Here is a 19,676-nt window from a genome sequence, read left to right on the forward strand (position 1 = left end):
GCTGCTTGTGTCATTGTTAATTGGTTCCATCTTTAAGAACTCTGGCACCACGTATCCAGAATCTTCATGTTCATACCCTTTGAATGAATAGCTACCTTTTTATGCAAACATCTAAGACATTTCTCGGAAGATATTTCTAAAAAGTACTCTAGAGAATCAGAAATTCAAAGATACATATAGCAAGATCTTAGCTAGTAGCATTTTCAGTACTGAAAATCTGAAAGCACCCTAAACATCTAATGACAGGGAAAATTAAATGAATGTTCATTCATAACACCATGAATTTTCACTGCCCCTATTAAGACCTAGTGGGAAAGAGTTGGATAGATCCTACTCATCACTTAACTGCACATTAATCTTTGCAAAACTTTGTTTCCTTGTTTTCTTCATCCCTAATCCCTTTCCTGTTTCTCTGTTAATGGACACCAGCAGTGCCTAAAGATCTTTTTCCTATAACCATACCGATATTTCATATTATCCAACATACTAATTTCTGTTAATTTGATACATGTAAAGTGGTATCTCATTGTTCCTTTATATTCCCCCAGTTATTGGCAGAGATACCTCCTCATCTTTTCACAGCACAGCACCTATTTGTTAACTTGTAGTGAAGTAGTCTTTGTACAGAAATTACTATTTTGGATATTAATTAAATAATGTTTCAATTTATGACCTGTGCTTTGGGGTCTTATATTTAAAAGCCCTTCCCTCCCTCAAAGTCTGAAAGCTATTCTCTGACCAGCCCCCTCTCCCTTTTGTTAACTGCCCCAGCCAGGCTCAAGTGCCACTGAGTACGGCTTCCCAACACTAAATGGATGCTCTTCTTTGGTCTGACAATGGTCAGTGGGGAGAAAAGGTACTTCCCCACTTTCTTTCCCACCCCATGCTCCTTACACTTTTCTGCTCTGAGTTGCTATTTCTCCATTACATTAGGATTTAACCCCCTCCTCTGGCCTCAGAAGGTGCTCTCAATTTTTATGTTATTTTGATCGATCTGTTGATCTCCTTACTTTTGTGGCTTTTTTAAGAATGAGTTTAGGATAGAGAATCAGTCGGCAGCCCTGAACAATGGATTATTTATTGCACAGTCATTTGTAATTGTAGAAACCTTAAGGCAACTTTCTAAAAGAGTCAGAAAAGGCTCATGATGCAATGATGAGTGAAAAGCAGGAGGCAGAATTGCATATAGTATAATTTCAACTATGTATATACACACAAGAGTGAGTGTATGTCTATATATACATGTCTGAAAAATATGGTTGAATGCCAGATTGTCACTAGTTTTTTCTGGATTGTGGAATTATGGATGATTTTAATTTTCTTCCATAAATTTTCTGTGTATTCTGAATTCTGCCCCTCCAACTTTTCTTCAGGGAGTGTGTATTTTTTTAGCAAGAAAATTTCCTTTTTTAAAAAAATGATGGTGCTCCACCAAGGCTGCACTTGAGACCATTAGAAGTGTCTTAAAATGTATCTGTATTTAAGTTGTCCTATGAATTTATCCTTTTAGGTTAATTTGTGTAGTTTTCTATCAGTATTCTGTTTTATGCAAAGATTTGAAACCATGTGTGGGTTTAGGCCCAATCTTTTTTTTAATGCTTTGTTAAGTTTATTTTAAAATCTTACTATGAAAAATTTCTAACAAACATGGAACATTATAATGAACCCATAGACCCACTCCTTAGGTTTAACAGTTGCTCACATTTTGCCAGATTTGTCTTCAATAAATTACATCTCAATATTAAATTCATAAACATATGTACCTCTGAAAAATATTTACCAGTAATCAACAGTATCTTTTGGAGAAGGGCATGGCAACCCACTCTAGTATTCTTGCCTGGAGAATCCCCATGGACAGAGGAGCCTGATGGGCTACAGTCCATGGGGTCGCAAAGAGTCGGACACGACTGAGCGACTGACACACACAATGGTACCTTTACACACCTAATAACACGATTAGCTGTGATTTTTAAGATTTCTGTTTAGGGAATTTCCTAGTCAGGGAGCTAAGATCCTGTAAGCTGCTCAACTTGGCCAAAAAGAAAAAACCCTACTGTTTAAAATAGGATCCCCGTAGATACACAACAAGCAACAAAGATTTACTGTATAGCACAGGGAACTATAGTCAATATCTTGTAATAACCTATAATGGAAAATAATATGAAAACTAATATATGCGTACTCTGGTTTAGTTGCTAAGTAGTGTCTGACTCTTGCAACCCTGTGGACTGTAGCCTGCCAGGCTCCTCTGTCATGGGATTTCCCAGGCAAGAATTCTAGAGTGGGTTGCCATTTCCATCTCAAATATATGCATATATGTATAACTAAATCACCTTGCTGTGCATCTGGAACTTTATAAATCAAATATACTTCAATAAAATATATATATTAAAATTTTTTTAATAAATAAAAATAAAATATATCCCCAAAGATTTTTCTCTTCTGTTCAACCTTCCAAACCAGGATTCTAGGTTTCCGCCGAGCTCCCTTGGTGGTTGGCAGATTTGTTAATCTGCGGACAGAGATCAAGCCTGTTGCCACGGAGCAGCTCTTGAGCACCTTCCTAACCGTAGGTAAGAAGGTTATAGAGGACATTTAGATAAGGCGTTAGTTAATAAATGGGGCATCATAGAGCAAGCTTGTTCATGACTTTTAGGAATTGAAGAACTCAAGGGAATGCAAAAGCAAATCAGGCAACTTGTTCTCAGGTTACTGGGGGAAATAGATCTAAAGGTAGATGGCAGGAAATTGAAAGTTTTCCCTAATGTGCACTTTGTGTATGAAGTTGGAAGTGAGATCATTTATGCTAGTGTGGTTAGGGAATAATTTTATTTCCTTCTGCTTTATCTTAAATCTCAAACTCAAATTTTGGCCTAAATCAATTATTGTCTGTATATCATTGCCTTGATGGTTTCTTTCATGCCCCTGTATTTTCCTGGAAACTGTGTCCTGCTTCCTGAAAATTGAGCAGACCTTAAGGCGGCTCTGTAAGAGGGTCAGAAATTCCCTTGTAGGTTGTACTTGGGCCTGGAAGATCACCACTGCTGCCCCCTACTCTGCGAAGGTCAGCCTGTAACTCACTGTGTGTGGCACTGACTGCCACCCTCTGGCCTCTGTTCTCCACTGTCATGCTCTGAGTTGAGGGGTCTGCATAGAACTCTCACTCCTGTTCTTGCAGACACAGTGCAGATAGGAGGAATTCAAAGGTGCTGTGGTCTCCTGTCTGAGCCTCCTCATGGTGACATTTTCAATAACACAGTGCTCTGCATTGACACGACTGTTGAAATAGACATTTCAAGATGAACTTCACCTTGCTTTGCTAGAGTGAATGTATTTACATTTATAATGAGATGAAACTGAATATTTAAAGCACTTGTGACAGATTCATCATTCAGAATTTACACTTGCAGGCTATGGCTCTGCTCTTCTTACAAATAACCAGAAGCATACAGTGTCACTGATTTGTTTCGTATATTTTCTAATCACTTTTGCTTGCCCGATTTTATGCTCAGGCAAACATGCATTCCTGATGGATGAGAGGAGGTCAAGAATAGGCCCGCTATCTAGAGACTAATGGAGGTTAACTCTCATATACCGACTGCGCAAGGTGTGGGGAGAAGGGAGAGGCCTGACAAAGGAGTGCAGAGGAGGTTATTCACACTCCGTCTGAGTGTTGAAAAATCTGTGCATGCTACCAGGCAGTGGAGAGGGATGGGCACTGGGCAGAATAGCAAGAAGTAAATAGAGACAAGCGCACACAGACCTGAAGTACACAGAACCGTATGTTTAGGGAAGAGCTTCTGGATACACCCTGCAGCACAGGGCAGCATCTTAGTGTGGCTGCTGTAACAAGGTGTCATGGACTGTGTGGCTTAAAGAATAGGCATTTATTGTTTTCACGGTTCTGGATGTTGGAAGTCCAAGACCAGGGTGCCCGTAAGGTTGGGGTCTGGTGAGAGCCCTCTTTGTGATTCACAGGCAGCAATCTTCTTTTTGTATCCTTACATGACAAAGATAGAATGAAAGAGAAATAAGCTCTCTCATGTCTCTTCTTCTTGAATATTAAAGGCACTAATCCCATCATGATGCCCCCTCCCAAAAATTCCAGCTCCCAGTACCACCGTACTGGGGCTTCATTATGTGAATTCTAGGATGGACATTAGCTTTCACTCCATAGCAGGCCATTCGAGGGATTCGCTGGAGACACATTTTTAAATAATAATGACCTTGCTGCTGCTGCTAAGTCGCTTCAGTCGTGTGCAACTCTGTGCGACCCCATAGACGGCAGCCCACCTTCCCCGTCCCTGGGATTCTCAGGCAAGAACACTGGAGTGGGTTGCCATTTCCTTCTCCAGTGCATGAAAGTGAAGAGTGAAAGTGCAGTCGCTCAGTCATGTCCGACTCTAGCGACCCCATGGACTGCAGCCTACCAGGCTCCTCCGTCCATGGGATTTTCTAGGCAAGAGTACTGGAGTGGGGCGCCTTTGCCTTCTCCGAATAATGACCTTTGCACAGTATAACTAAATTTGGGGCACCTTTGCAGCTTGACAGAGCACTTTCACACAGTTACCTTATTTTAATCCTCTTGACAAAGAGTGCAATGAATAGGGGAGATTTATCCACATTTCAGACATGAAAAAGAAGTCTAAAGAAATTAAAAGACTTTCTCCAAGTCACGGATCTACTAACTGTTAGCCAGGATTCAGACCCAGATTTTAAGACTCTAAAATATTTGATCTGCTTATATTTTTATATTCATTAATTTATTCATTGAACAAAATTTGGTTTCACTTCTGTGTGGCAGACTCCAAACCAGGTGTTGAATATACAAAAATGAATCACACCTTCCTGCGCTCAGGAGCTTTGTCTAAAGGAGGAGGAGCCAGACATTTACAGAGAGCCTGTGGGATTGTGGAAGGGCAGAGGAGAGGGTCTAGAAGTCAGGGACGGTGACAGTTTTAACCAGGTTAATGAGAGAGTAGCAGTCCTGCAGGAACGTGCAGTGGAAAAGAACACTCCAGGTTTGGGAAAGAACTGTTATTAGAGTTTTTTGTGCAAGCGATTCCTTTGGCAGCCTAAAGAAGCTTTTCTGTCCTTTCTTAAATACATAAAATACACAGATTTATAAGTAAAACCAACAATATTGAAGTATACATTTTTGACTTAAAATTATAAAAAGCAACTTTGTGATAGAGTAACATGTGCTTTGTTATTTTACACATTAAATAACAAGATTTAGCATGACCTAGTAACTACCATGATTTCAGACCATAAATCTAACTGATAGTTTGCGGGATCTGCAACAATGCTAATATGATATGAAAATCTGTGATTTCTTCTGGTGGAAAAAAATCACAGCTAATGCTAATACTATGGTTTGCTCCCTACCATCATACTTGAAGGAAATGCTAAGTTTTAGATAGGAATTAATGAAAAGGAAAATGTAATTTTGTTTCCATCCAGTTCACAGGCTCTCTGAGTTAACCTTGTTGCAGGTAGAAGGCAGAGCAGAGACAGCAGTGACAAGAAATGAGAGAGGGACATTGAAAGCTCAGGAAACTGCAGAGTTCAGCTGAAGTAATAAAGCCTTTCTCCATAGGCGTTGGGAGGCCACTGAAAGAGTTTGAATATGAAAAGATGAGATTTGAGTTTTAGAAAACTAATTGTAGCCACACTGTGGTGGATGAGTTGGCAAGAGGCAAGATGAGATGAGAGCCTTTGGAGGCTGTTGTAGATTCACATGCAGTGAGTCAACTAAAGCAGGGACCAGGTATGGAAAGATTAAGGAGATACTCAAGAATTAGGATCTGGGCTTCCCTGGTGGCTCAGCTGGTAAAGAATCCGCCTGTAATGCAAGAGAGCCTGGGTCAATTCCTGGGTCGGGAAGATCCCCTCGAGAAGGGTTAGGCTACCGACTCCAGTATTCTTGGGCTTCCCTGGTGGCTCAGCTGGTAAAGAGTCCACCTGTAATACAGGAGATCTGGGTTCTATCCCTGGGTTGGGAAAATCCCCTGAGAAGGGAACAGCTACCCACTCGAGTATTCTTGCCTGGAGAATTCCATGGACAGAGGAGCCTGACGGAGTACACAGTCCATGGGATCGCAAAGAGTTGGACACGACTGAGCAACTTTCACTTCACTTTAAGAATTAGAATGGAAAGAATTTGGTAAACGTTTGAGCTAAGTGTGACAAGTGAGAGAAGAAAAAATTTTAAGAATGACTCTAAAATTTTGGGGTTGGATGACTAGATACAGAAAGGAACAGACTTAGGGAGATAGAGCAAAGGAAGATAATGTAATTTGGGGTATTTTGTTTCTTTGTATAAAACAATAAGAAATAGATATACTGGCTTCTGACCCTGCTTCCTGATACATGGCTCCTGAATCCCTTATTAATTCCTACCTCCGGACACTAGGAGCATACCTTATTCTATTGAGATGATTCTGGGTGGGTCCTGGATGCCTCCTGGATGGAAGCTGTGAGTGATCAGGCCATAATTCGAAGCTTGGCATTTTCAGGACTGTACCTTGCACTTTCTCCAGAGAGGGGGCGAAGGGTGGGAAATAACTGATCGTGGCTGGAGTTAGTAATTGATCATGTCCAGGTAAGGAAGTCTCTATAAAAATCCAGTAGTACAGGGTTTGGGGTATTTTACCGGTTGGTGAACCAGAAGTTTCTATGTGCCCTTATGCCAGGCCCCAAACAAGAACAGAAGCTTCTTTGTTCAGGACTTCCCCCTGTGTATCTCTTCATCTGGCTGCTGCTTGCTCTCCATTGTAATAAGCCAGTAATCTAGGAAGTAAACTGGTTTCTCGACACCTAGGAGCTGTCCTAGCAAAAACTTTTTTAATTGAGGCATAATTGACATACAACATTATGTTAGTTTCAGATGTACAGCATAATTATTCAGTATTTGTGTATTTTGTGAAATGATTGCCACAATAAGTCTAGTTAACAAACATCACCATATATAGGTACAGAATTTTTTGTGTTTCTTGTGAGGAGAACTTTTGAGATCTGCTCACTTAGCAACTTTCAAATATGCAGTACAGTATTGTTTACTGCCTGGGACCATCCCCGGCTGATCCAGGGTATTCGAAGGGGAGACGGAGTCAGCGACTATTTACATATTTATCAAAGATATAAAGAGTAATAGAATGAAGATAGCTCAGTAGGAAAATTCAGTGGAGAAAAGAGGCTGAGTAGCTTGGTTTATGCGGGAGACCAATAAAACTTCAAGACAAGAAGTTTGTACCACTTACGTAGGCCGCAGGCGCCCTCTCGAATAGTGGAAGGTGCCCCACCTTAGACACCTTCTCGAGTGGGTCTTAGAAGCCCAGGCAAATAAATGGTCGCAGAGGATATCCGCGCTCCAGATGGAGACTTCAGCCGGAAGTTAAAGGGAAGAATGACATGGGGAGACCAAGCGTTGGTGAGCAAGGCCCGTAGCTTTATTTTTAACAGGGGCTTTTATACCCTAAGTTACACATAGAGGATAATAGGGGATGCGAAGTCAGCAGTCCTTGACCCTTATCAAAAACCAGGATTTCTTTCCTGCAAATTTATCGTATACAAATGGTTTAGGTGATTTACATCATCTTCTGGCCAGAAGGCCTATTAACATTTTATGACTCTTGACAAGGACTTATCAACAAAGACTTATTTTCTCTAAGAGTAATTATTTTAAGGTTTGGCCATCTTCTGAAGATAAAATTGCATTCCTATAGGGCGGATGTGTAATGGGTTTACAACAAAGAAAAGAATTTATTACCTTAAGGGTCTAAAGTTACTAACACCAAGGCCACTACTTATTTTTTCTACATACCAACTATTAATTAATACATATTCAAAGATACAATTCAGGGGATGTGAAAACTTGGCAACAAACATTGGTTCATCAATGAAATCCTTTACTAGTTTTATTCTGACAGTTTCTAACTCTGAGAGGCTCTAAGCTATTTGAATATCTTAAGCTTCCCATGCCTCTCGAGGCTGGGAGACTGTAAACAATCGTATGCATGGCTCTAGGAGTCCGGGTAAACTTGTCAGGCGAGTTAGAGAGCTATCTGAGGGGTTTGGATTTAAACACTCCTAATTGCCCAGGAACTTTATTAATTGGAGCTGTAAGTTAATTCTTTGACAGAGAGAGCAAGATGGTGGTAGGGGACAGCCCCCAGTAAAGTCAGAGGTGAGAGCACAAAGCAATAAAGTAGGCAGACTCTGGTTTTTTGGGGGGTAGATGCTCGAGAATATCCGGGGGGACTCCTGAGGCTCGATCCCGCCTTTGCGTATGCCGAGCCTCTTTCCTCATGACCTTTGTCACGAGTGGAATGCCTCACCGGCTCCCGGCAGTTTACTATAATCACCATGCTGTATATTACATCCTGATGACTTATTTATTTTATAACTGGAAGTTTGTACCTTTTGATGTCCTTCACTCACTTCTCCCACACCCCACCCTCAGCTTCTGGCAACCATCCATCTGTTCTCAACTATCCCTGAGCTTGTTTTCTTTGTTTTGTTTTATTTTAGATTCTGTAAGTGAGATCATACAGGATTTATTTTTCTCTTATCTTATTTCACTTGGCGTAATGCCTTCAAGGGCCATCGTTGTTGCAAATGGCAAGATTTTATTCTTTTTTTTATGGCTTAATAATATTCCATTACACACACACACATATATATACCACATTTCTTTTCTTTATCCATTCATATGTTTATGAGTACTTAGGCTGTTTCCATATCTTGGTGGTGGTGGTGGTTTAGTTGCTAAGTCGTGTCCGACTCTTGAGACCCCATGGACTGTGTAGCCCACCATGCTCCTCTGTCCATGGGATTCTCCAGGCAAGAATACTGGAGTGGGTTACCATTTCCTTCTCCAGGGCTTCCATATCTTCGGTTCATTTCAGTTGCTCAGTCATGTCCTACTCTTCACTACCCCATGAATCGCAGCACACCAACCTCCCTGTCCATCACCAACTACCGGAGTTTACCCAAACTCATGTCCATCAGGTCGGTGATGCCATCCAACCATCTCATCCTCTGTCGTCCCCTTTTCCTCCTGCCCCCAATCCCTCCCAGCATCAGGGTCTTTTCCAGTGAGTCAACTCTTCGCATGAGGTGACCAAAATATTGGAGTTTCAGCCTCAGCATCATTCCTTCCAATGAACACCCAGGACTGATCTCCTTTAGGATGGACTGGTTGGATCTCCTTACAGTCCAAGGGACTCTCAAGAGTCTTCTCTAACACCACAGTTCAAAAGCATCAATTCTTTGGTGCTCAGCTTTCTTCACAGTCCAACTCCCACATCTATATATGACCACTGGAACAACCATAGCCTTGACTAGACAGACCTTTGTTGGCAAAGTAATATCTCTGCTTTTGAATATGCTATCTAGGTTAGTCATAACTTTCCTTCCAAGGAGTAAGCATCTTTTAATTTCATGGCTGCAGTCACCATCTGCAGTGATTTTGGAGCCCCCCAAAATAAAGTCTGACACTGTTTCCACTGTTTCCCCATCTATTTGCCATGAAGTGATGGGACCAGATGCCGATCTTAGTTTTCTGAATGTTGAGCTGTAAGCCAACTTTTTCACTCTTCTCTTTCACTTTCATCAAGAGGCTTTTTAGTTCCTCTTCACTTTCTGCCATAAGGGTCGTGTCATCTGCATATCTGAGGTTATTGATATTTCTCCTGGCAATCTTGATTCCAGCTTGTGCTTCTTCCAGCCCTGCGTTTGTCATGATGTACTCTGCATATAAGTTAAATAAGCAGGGTGACAATATACAGCCTTGACGTACTCCTTTTCCTATTTGGAACCAGTCTGTTGTTCCATGTCCAGTTCTAACTGTTGCTTCCTGACCTGCATATAGGTTTCTCAAGAGGCAGGTCAGGTGGTCTGGTATTCCCATCTCTTTCAGAATTTTCCACAGTTTATTGTGATCCACACAGTCAAAGGCTTTGGCATAGTCAATAAAGCAGAAATAGATGTTTTTCTGGAACTCTCTTGCTTTTTCCATATCTTAGGTATTATAAATAATGCTGCAGATAGTTCTTTGAATGAGTGTTTTCATTCTCTTCAGATACTAAGTACCTAGATGTAGAATTGCTGGATCATATGGTAGTTCTCTTAATTATTAATTTTTTGAGTAACTTCCATACTGTTTTCCATAGTAGTTGTACCAGTTTACATTCCCACCAGTGATGCACAAAGGTTTTCTCTACAGCCTTACCAACACTGGTTATTTCTGGTCTCTTTAATGATAGCCATTCTAACAGGTATGAGTTGGTATCTCATTGTGGTTTTTGTTTTCATTTCCCTCGTGATTAATAATGTTGAGCATCTTTTCATGTCTCTGTTGGCCACTTGTTTGTCTTCTTTGGGAAAATGTCTATTCAGAGCTTCTCCTTCTTTTTTCGTTGGATTATTTTTTGCTGTTGAGTTATAACCCCTAGTCAGATACATGATTTGCAAATGTTTTCTACCATTCAGTAGGCTGCCTGTTTTGTTGATGGTTCCTTTGCTGTACAGAAGCTTTTTGGTTTGATGTAGTCCACTAGTTTATTTTTACTTTCGTTGCCTTTGCTTTTGGTGTGAAATCGAAAAAATAATTGCCAAGACCAGTGTCAGGGAGCTTACTGCTTATGTTTTCTTCTAGTTTTATGGCTTCAGGTCTTAAGTTCAAGTCTTGAATCCATCTGGAGTTCATTTTAGTGTATGTTATAAAATAGTTGTCCAGTTTCATTCTTTTGCATCTGGCTTTCCAGTTTTCCCAACACCATTTATTGAAGAGACTGTCTTCTCCCCATTATATATTCTTTACCCTAGCAGATTAAACCCTAACGGGCTAATAGGAACCCCTGGTTTATAGCCAGTTGGTAGGAAGCACAGGTGACAACCTACACTTGCGATTGTCACCTGAAGTGGAAGGCTTATGGAACTGAGCCCTTAACCTGTGGAGTCTGATGCTACCTCTGGGTAGATAATATTAAAATTAACTTGTGACCTCACCAGTGTCCAGGAATTGCTTGGTGGTGGGGGAAGACCCACACTCACTGATATTGGGTGCAGAATCTTAACTTTGACAGGAATATCCAGGAGTAAATGTTAACTAATCATTTAGAATCTAAAGTCTGCAGCTTAGGAAAGAAGTGTGGCTGGAAGTACAGATTTTACCATCATAAGTGGTAGTTCGTCCCAGGAGAGCATGGAGATTAAGGTCATCAGAAAACTAGTTTTTTAAAATTGGTGCATCCAGGAATAATGAAAGATTGAGAACCTCAGGTTCATGGCCATAAAACCAGAATATTGAAATCTGGAAAGGTATTATTCATAGTAAATAGCTGGCATTGACTGGTCTCTGACAGTGTGTCAGGCACTGTGCTGGGCACTACTGGAGATTATCTCACTCACTCACAACCCAGTGGTGGGTTGAAGAACTATTATCTCCATTTTATTGAGGAAGTTTAGAGAAGTCAAATTACATGCATAATGTCTTGCAGTCTAATGACTGTATATAGTCTATATTTTGAACCCGCAAACCTGAGATCACACCCCTAGACTGTACACCTGACTTCATTCAGTTATAAAGGGTCTTATTTACCAAGCTCAGGAGTTTGGATTTCATCACATAGATAGCAAGTTTCCTACACCAAGCAATGTTTTGTTTTCTTTTGTGTTTTTTTTTTTATCAATAATATATTCCCACAACTCACAATTTTTTAAAAATACCAAAGGAGTACAATGAAAAAACTTTCATCCAACCATTCCTTCTCCCTACTTCCAGTGGCAATCTCTATTAGTAATTTCTTTTTATGTCCTTTTTGTATGAAATATGAATATATATTTTTATCTAATTCTACCATTTTATACAATATGTATCACACTGTACATGCTTCTGCATCTTATTCTTTTATGTAATACATCTTGGAAATCTGTTATTTCATGTAAAGAGCTTTTTCATTCTTTTTTTGTTTTACCAGTTACAACGTGCTCCATTGCATGGATGCACCATAGTTCATTTAACCAGTCCCTTGTTGGACCTAAAAGTTATGATATTTTGTTTTTACAACCAGTGTTGCCCAGAATTACCTTGTACATATTTCATGCATGATCAACTATATCTGGAAGTGGAAGTGCTGGTTAAGGGCACATATATTTTTACATAGATGTTTAACCGGTTTACCTTCTCAGCAATGATGCATGAGAATGCCTCTCCCCTAGCTTCACCAACAACATATTACCAAACTTCGGGTTCTGTTTGTTTCACATGTAGCATCTTTTTATGTGTTTAAGAGCCATTTGTATTTTGTTTATCTTTGCATATCCTCAGTCGTTTTTAACTCTGTCGTTGGTCCTCGTGATTTACAAGAGTTCATACTTAGGAAGGATAGTAGCTCTTTGTGATATGAGATATAAATATTTTCCCCAATTCTTTAATTTCTTTTGACTTTGCTTAGTTTTTTCTTTTTTTTTTTTTTGATTTATAGAATTTTTTAAATTTATTTTTTAATTGAAGGATAATTGCTTTACACATGCTTTATAGAAATTTTTTGTTTTCAGTGTATCAATCCATCTTTTCTGATAGATTTTTCTGATTTTGAATCGTAGTTATGCCTTGCTCACTCCAACATTATGGAAGAATTTTTTTTTTTTTTTTAGTACTTCTGTAGTTTTATTTTTCACATTAAGGTTTTGATATTGTTGGAGCGATAATGAAGTATGGCTCCACTGTTGTTATTTTTTCCCCTAGATGGCTATCAGTTGCCCCAGTAGCATTTATTAAAGACTCTCTTGTTTTTCCCCTGTAATATATTTTCTTCAGCTTATTTAGCTTTAGTTTCTAGACTTTCTGTTCTGTTCCGTCGGACATTATATCTGTTCTTCAGCTGGTCTATGTTTTAATTATGAGACATTATACTATTTTTTGATGTCTGATAAATCTAGTCCCTTCTCTTTGCAGTTATTTTAACAGTTTTCTAACAGTTCTTATTTATATTTTTTCTTGTGACCTTTAAAATTGTCATATCTAGTTACCCCATAAAAGACCCATTGGTATTTTTGATGGGTCAAATTAAACTTTTAAGTTTATATTATAATTTTAAACATTATAAGGATGGTGTTTCTTTCAATTAGTGTTCAAATCTCTTTTTATCTGGCAGAGGTTTTGAAGTAATCGAGAGTGATAGAGTCAACTTTAGGGGAGGGGAGTGTATAGTGGATTAGTTTCTATTTAGTGTGTACTAGGCCAGAGGGTGGAAATACTAATAAGTTTGTCTCTTCAAGGACCCCTATACATGTTTATTTTTAATGACATAAACAGTTGTTAAAATAGTATGTGAGGTTTTATAGGTATAGGAAATTAGCTCATTTAATGGTTATATTTCATAGAGGTGGAGGGCAAAGAAAACATTACCTACCTTAAGTTTTTATTTTGAAATAATTCTATGTTTACATAAAAGTTGCAGAAAATGATCTGGAGTCCGCCCCCAGATTCCCAATTGTTAATACTTCTGAATCGGTTGAGAACAGGTTGCAGACATGAATATCTATTACTGCATTATATGCTCCCTTAAGACTTGAGTGAGTATATCGCAACTTCCAGGGCACTTCTGTACACAACATCGTTCAACCATCAAAATCAGGAGATTAACACTGATCCAATATCACTAATCACATAGACCCTATTCAGATTTTGCCATGTGTCTGTGTAATGGCCTGTGAACATCCAGGATTTAATCTAGGATATTGTATTCAGTTGCATTCAGTTATTATGTCTTTTTTAGCCTCCATCAGGCTGAAACAGTTTCTCACTCTTCTTGTTTTTCAAGACCTTGAGGTTTTTGAAGAGTGCAGGCTGGTTACTTTCTGGAACATCTCTGATGTTCATGTTTCATTATGATTTAAAGACTTTAGTGAAAATGCCAACAAAGTGCTATTGTTCACTTCTCGGTGCATAGTATCAGGAGGCACATGATGTTGGTCCCATTACCTGTGATGTTAACTCATCACTTAATGAAGGTGGTGAGTGTCTGCAAGGTTTCTCCAGTGTTTTATACTTACTAATAAGTAATTACTGGGACTTCCCTGGTGGCTCAGATGGTAAAGTGTCTGTCTACAGTGCAGGAGACCTGGGTTCGATCCCTGGGTTGGGAAGATTCCCTGGAGAAGGAAACGGCAACCCACTCCAGTACTCTTGCCTAGAAAATCCCGTGGACGGAGGAGCCTGGTGCAGGCCACTGTCCATGGGGTTGCAAAGAGTCGGACACGACTGAGCGACTTCACTTTCACTTTCACTAAGTAATTACTGAGTACTTTGTAGGGAGAAACTCAAAGCTGGATAAACATTATATCCTCACCAAACTTTTGCCCGGCAGTTTTAGCATTCATTGATATTTCTTGCCCACATCAGTTACTACTGTGATAGTTGTCAAATGGTGATTTGCTAAGTCTTCTAGACTTACTGGTTGCCATTCTGTTGACGAGTAGACCTCCCCTTACCTTGCCTCACTTTTATTTACTTATTTATTTATAAAACTATGAGCATGCAGGCTCTTAATTTACTCAGTAACAATGTTACTATTATCAAACTGTCACAGATTTGGCGAGGGGGAATCCCTACAAACTGGCTCCTGTCATTTGGAATGTTCCCATCATTCTCTGAGTGCTTCCTTATGGCTGGCATAGCAATATGACCCAGACTGATGTACTTTCTCTGCTCCTGCCCTTGAATCATCTGTTTCTCCAGGGAACCCTGGTTATTTTTAATATAGCACCAAAACAATATTTAGAAACTAATATATGAGTGCTAGGTGTGTTCATTACTACCTGAGTGTCACTGTTTCTAGATTTTCTAGAGGGGCAGAGGTAGAAAACATATGTGATATATATACACGTGTGTGTATATCTATGCATAGATATACACACACAAACATTGGTATTTTGTCTTCTTCTATATCTCTGTGTATTAAACCATCTGTTTAAACCAGTATCCTCAGTTATAATTCAACAGCGAAGGATTTACTCTGGCCTTCTCCCTTTGTATGTGTTAAACTCCCTTATCTATCTATTAGAAAACTGGTTCCCATTATCCTCAGTCTGTTTACTCATTTGCTCAAGACCCCACTCCCCAACCAGTATGTAAACCAAAGTCCTGGGCCATTGTGCCCTCTCTCCCTCCCCGTGGCATTCTGGCCAAAATGTCAGTCCTGTCAAAGGAGAAGAAGCCATTACTTAAAGTGAGTTCAGAAAGATACTTGTGACAGTAGTTGACTTCTGGGAGGGGATTGGGTAGACAGGGCAGAGAGGGAAACAGAGAGTTATCTTTTCATGTATATCCTTTTGAATTTTTTTTTTATACCATGTGCTTTTATTTCCTATACAGAAAATAAAGATTTTGAAATCAGTTCAGGATCTTTGTTTTCACATAGAGCTGCTCTCTTCTGCATTGTTTGCAGAGAATTTGGAGTCATCCTTTTTCTCTTAAAGTATTTGGTTCCATTCTCTCCTTTAGGAAATAATACTTGTTTCTATGGGAAGTGTTATTACTGCCGAGAAACAGAGCCAGCCTGTGCTGACGGAGACACGATGGAGGGGTCTGTCACGCTTTGGCTTCCAGATGTGTGGCCTTTACAGAAACACCGACACCCATGGGGCAGGACTTACCGAGAGGGCAAATTGGCCAGGTAAATGCTCCTGTGAGCCATTACTTTATTCTCTCCCGTACCTAATCAGGTGCTGACCCTGTGTAGGAGCCAGGGGTTCTGTCCACAAATAAAAAGGACTATGGATGGTTCGGGGGAAACCTGCTAGTCTGGGACTTTGTCTTCTCTGTATTTTAAACAATGCTACATGCGGTGCTGACACTCAGTAAACACCCCCCGTGCTGCTTGCCTCCAGGTGGGAGTATGATGAGAGCTACTGCGATGCTGTGAAGAAAACATCTCCCTATGACTCCGGCCCGCGCCTCTTGGACATCATTGATACAGCTGTCTTTGATTACCTGATTGGCAATGCTGACCGCCATCACTATGAGAGTTTCCAAGACGATGAAGGCGCTAGTATGCTCATCCTTCTTGATAATGCCAAAAGGTAGAACCAGCAGGACTTTCTCCCTCTCCATTCAGTTCAGTTCAGTTCAGTCGCTCAGTCGTGTCCGACTCTTTGCGACCCCATGAATCACAGCATGCCAGGCCTCCCTGTCCATCACCAACTCCTGCAGTTCACTCAGACTCATGTCCATTTAGGCGGTGATGCCATCCAGCCATCTCATCCTCTGTCATCCCCTTCTCCTCCTGCCCCCAATCCCTCCCAGCATCAGAGTCTTTTCTAAAAATCCAACTCTTCACATGAGGTGGCCAAAGTACTGGAGTTTCAGCTTTAGGATCATTCCTTCCAAAGAACACCCAGGACTGATCTCCTTTAGGATGGACTGGTTGGATCTCCTTGTATTAGGGGTCTTGTATATACAAGAAGGATGCTGTCTAGGATGTCCTGGGAAACCTCCAGAACAGACTCGACAGAGGGCATCCTTCCTGTTCCCACTCAGGGTCTTTGCCATGGGCACCCATCCTTCCAGCTTGTTCAGAGCTTATACTCCTTTCACCCTCAGGGATCTAAAACTTTAATAAAAATGGAAAAGTCATTTTTTCCAAGGAGTCAAAGATTCTCATTCTCTTCATGGACAACTGGAAACCAAAGTCTTGTATTTATTGCTACTTATATCATTCTTTCTTGACTAGGATGTTTAGAATCTTGAGAAATACATAGTTAACAGAACATGAAATTTAGTTACTGTTAAATATATAGTATCTAAAGGGTCATGCAGTTTAAAAAATTAATTTACTTGATAGGGTGTTTTTGCTATTTTTATGGCAGTCTAGGCCCAGATTTTTTCTATTATGAGTAGGAGAGCAGTTGTTTAGTGATTATAAAGACAAGTCACTATCTTGAATAAGACAATTTTATTAATTTTGAATAAATGAAATGTCCTTATTTAGATCTGAGCTATTTGAAGAGCACGTTGTATTTTCAGTTTGCACTCTGCATTCCCCATGGTACCCAGTTAAGTGCCACACTTTTAGTTATACTTAATAACTGTTTGCTAAATAGAATACTTCCTTGGAGCCAGAACTGTCCAGACTCTAGGTCACTAACTGTTAATGTCGGTTGCTGAGAATAAGCTGAGCCATGGATCCTCAGCAGAGAATGCTTGGGCAGCGTTTACTAAGCAGGCCACCACCTCATACTGAACACCAGGCCCCTCATGTTCCATGGAGGGTGGTGACAGTTACAGAGAGTGCGAGGCCAGCAGGAAGTGGCCAGTGCCGTCTTTCATTTTCATTTACACTGTATTTTCAGTTCCTGAATACCTTTATCCTTACTTGTAAAAGTGATCATGTGTGCTGTGGAAATACACATGGAAATAATTGCCTTTGCCATTTTTTATTCGAGGGCCTGCACTGTGCTGAGGGCTATCAGACCCTCCAGCTATTAAGGTGAGCTTCTAGGAAAAGAGTGGAAGGTTGACAGTTATTCCAGAATCAGTTCTTTTCTAACTCTGAATTACTGCTTAAGGCATTTTTATATATGCTTCCAATCACCATTTTCTCAGCCTCTGTGAGCAGTTTTTTCCAATTTAAATCTGACCATATTCTTTGCTGTAGGGAATAGGATAATCTAAGTCTTTTCTTATTGGTAATTTTGGAGTAGAACAAGTATAACTTCATTTTACAGGAAATGACTTTCTACTTGTTTGTGAGAACCTAATATGAATAGCCTTTATTTCTCTGAGCACCCGTAAAACTTTCTCAAGTGTGGGGGTCTTCAGATTCTCCCTCCGTCTGTGGACTTCACACTTCGTCACAACGGTCATGCTCCACCACCTTGCAGTGTCCCGGCAGGAGAAAGGACCCTGGTAAAGGAGTGTATCTGTTGTTCAGCGCTGCAGTGCAGGCTGTTAGGAATCCTGTGTCTAATCGGTCATACCCTGTTTATTTCTAATTTAAGTGATTTGAGCTGTGTGGGCGTAAAATTATCTAGGATCACATTTGGGTTTCTTATAGAATTTGTTCTTACTTTGATGCTAAGAAGGGAACTGGTGCTTTCATTTAATTCGCTAAGTTTTTATTTAATTTTCAGCTTTGGGAACCCCTCGCTGGATGAGAGAAGCATTCTCGCCCCTCTCTATCAGTGTTGCATGTAAGTTACTTTATCAAATGCATTTGCCTGCGTGCTTTTCGTACTTTTCTAACCCAGAACCCCCTGGAGATCCTGGTATGTAGGGGATCAGGGAAGGATTTCTACAACAAGGCTTAGACAGCATTTTGAGTTTTATATGAATAGAAATTATCAGTTTCTTTAATGATGTATATCAGTTTGTTTTAATATCAGAATATAGTCCCTGCTCCCCTACAGAATCCAGTGCAGGCCCTGCCCCTAGTTGCTCTGCTATGTTCACCTTCCTCTCACCACCACAACCCACTGTGGTTTGCTTATCTCAGTCAGAAGTTGTGTAACCAAAAATAGCTATCTCCCTAGGTATTTATGTGTTGTCGCTCAGTCATATCCAGCTCTTTACAACCCCATAGACTGTAGCCTACGAGGCTCCTCGGTCCATGGGATTTTCCAGGCAAGAATACTGGAGTGGGTTGCCATTTCCTTCTCCAGGGGATCTTCCCGACCCAGGGATTGAACCTGGGTCTCCTGCATTGTAGGCAGATGCTTTACCCTCTAAGCCACCAGGGAAGCCCTCCCTAGGTATTTAGTAATTGATTTTTTGAAAGTCTGTGTTAGAGAACAAAGAAATTCAAAAGTAAATCAAAAAAATGAGATAAAGACTGGGCTCTAAGGAGCTCCGTTTCAGATTAGCATTGCCAGTATGACTTTAAAGCGTGAGCACCAAGAATCAGCTTGGACCTACCTTGCTTGGATACTACTGGTCAACTCCCAGAGAGACACTGATTGCATGAGACTGCCCCTTCTGGCAGCTGGTCTGTTTTACTTTTCTTTTCTTTCTCTTTTTCTTAAATAACAACAGGATTCTGCAGAAAGTGTTACCTAGGCTACCCTAAATTATCTTCATTAATACTGGGAAGCAGTGATACATCCAGTCAGAACCTGCATCTGTGAAGGAAGATGTCTTTGTGTTAATCAGTACTATCAGTCTGGTGCAGTTAGAAGACAGAAAAGACATGGTGTGTTCAACGGGAAAGTTTAATATAAAGGACGGTTAAACCCTCTGATACACAAATAGGGCCGAGGCAGAGTAACCAATTTGGAAGAGACCCCCCCACCCCACCTCCGCCCCAAGGCTGGGTTTGGTCCTCAGTGGAGAAGGTATAGTTCAGCCCACTTGCTAGCAGAGAAGTGCACTAGTTTGCAGATGCTGGGCGTGCAGGAGGCAACCCTGCAGAGTGCAGGCAAGGAACAGGCAATCCGCAGGACGTGGCCTGTACACAGAGAGCCGTGACTCAGTAGAAACCCTCCAGGCTCCAGGCACGGCTTATTTGTGGGCCAGCGAAGGGAATAAGGGTGCCAGCACGGGTGCGTGGCCTTGGGGCTCTGGTTTCCATGTCAAGAGGGCCTTAGGAAAGTTACTGCCAAGCCAGGCTGAAGCTGCAGTGTCATGGAGGACCTGTCTACTCTGGGAGTGTGGCCAGGGAAGAGCTTCATTG

General features: G+C 40.7%; 1 protein-coding gene across 2 annotated transcripts in view; it reads left to right on the forward strand.

Moving 5' to 3' along the window:
- FAM20B (FAM20B glycosaminoglycan xylosylkinase) overlaps positions 1-19,676 on the forward strand; it is a 45,083-nt gene that overhangs the window by 20,481 nt on the left and 4,926 nt on the right. For both annotated transcript variants that reach the window (XM_019976398.2, XM_019976399.2), the window contains 4 exons: positions 2,464-2,573; positions 15,515-15,686; positions 15,901-16,092; positions 18,142-18,201. In XM_019976398.2, coding sequence (XP_019831957.2) covers positions 2,464-2,573; positions 15,515-15,686; positions 15,901-16,092; positions 18,142-18,201 — 534 coding nt within the window. The remainder of the gene's footprint in view (positions 1-2,463; positions 2,574-15,514; positions 15,687-15,900; positions 16,093-18,141; positions 18,202-19,676) is intronic.

This window comes from Bos indicus, chromosome 16 (genome assembly GCF_029378745.1).
Source record: "Bos indicus isolate NIAB-ARS_2022 breed Sahiwal x Tharparkar chromosome 16, NIAB-ARS_B.indTharparkar_mat_pri_1.0, whole genome shotgun sequence".
NCBI lineage: Eukaryota > Metazoa > Chordata > Mammalia > Artiodactyla > Bovidae > Bos > Bos indicus.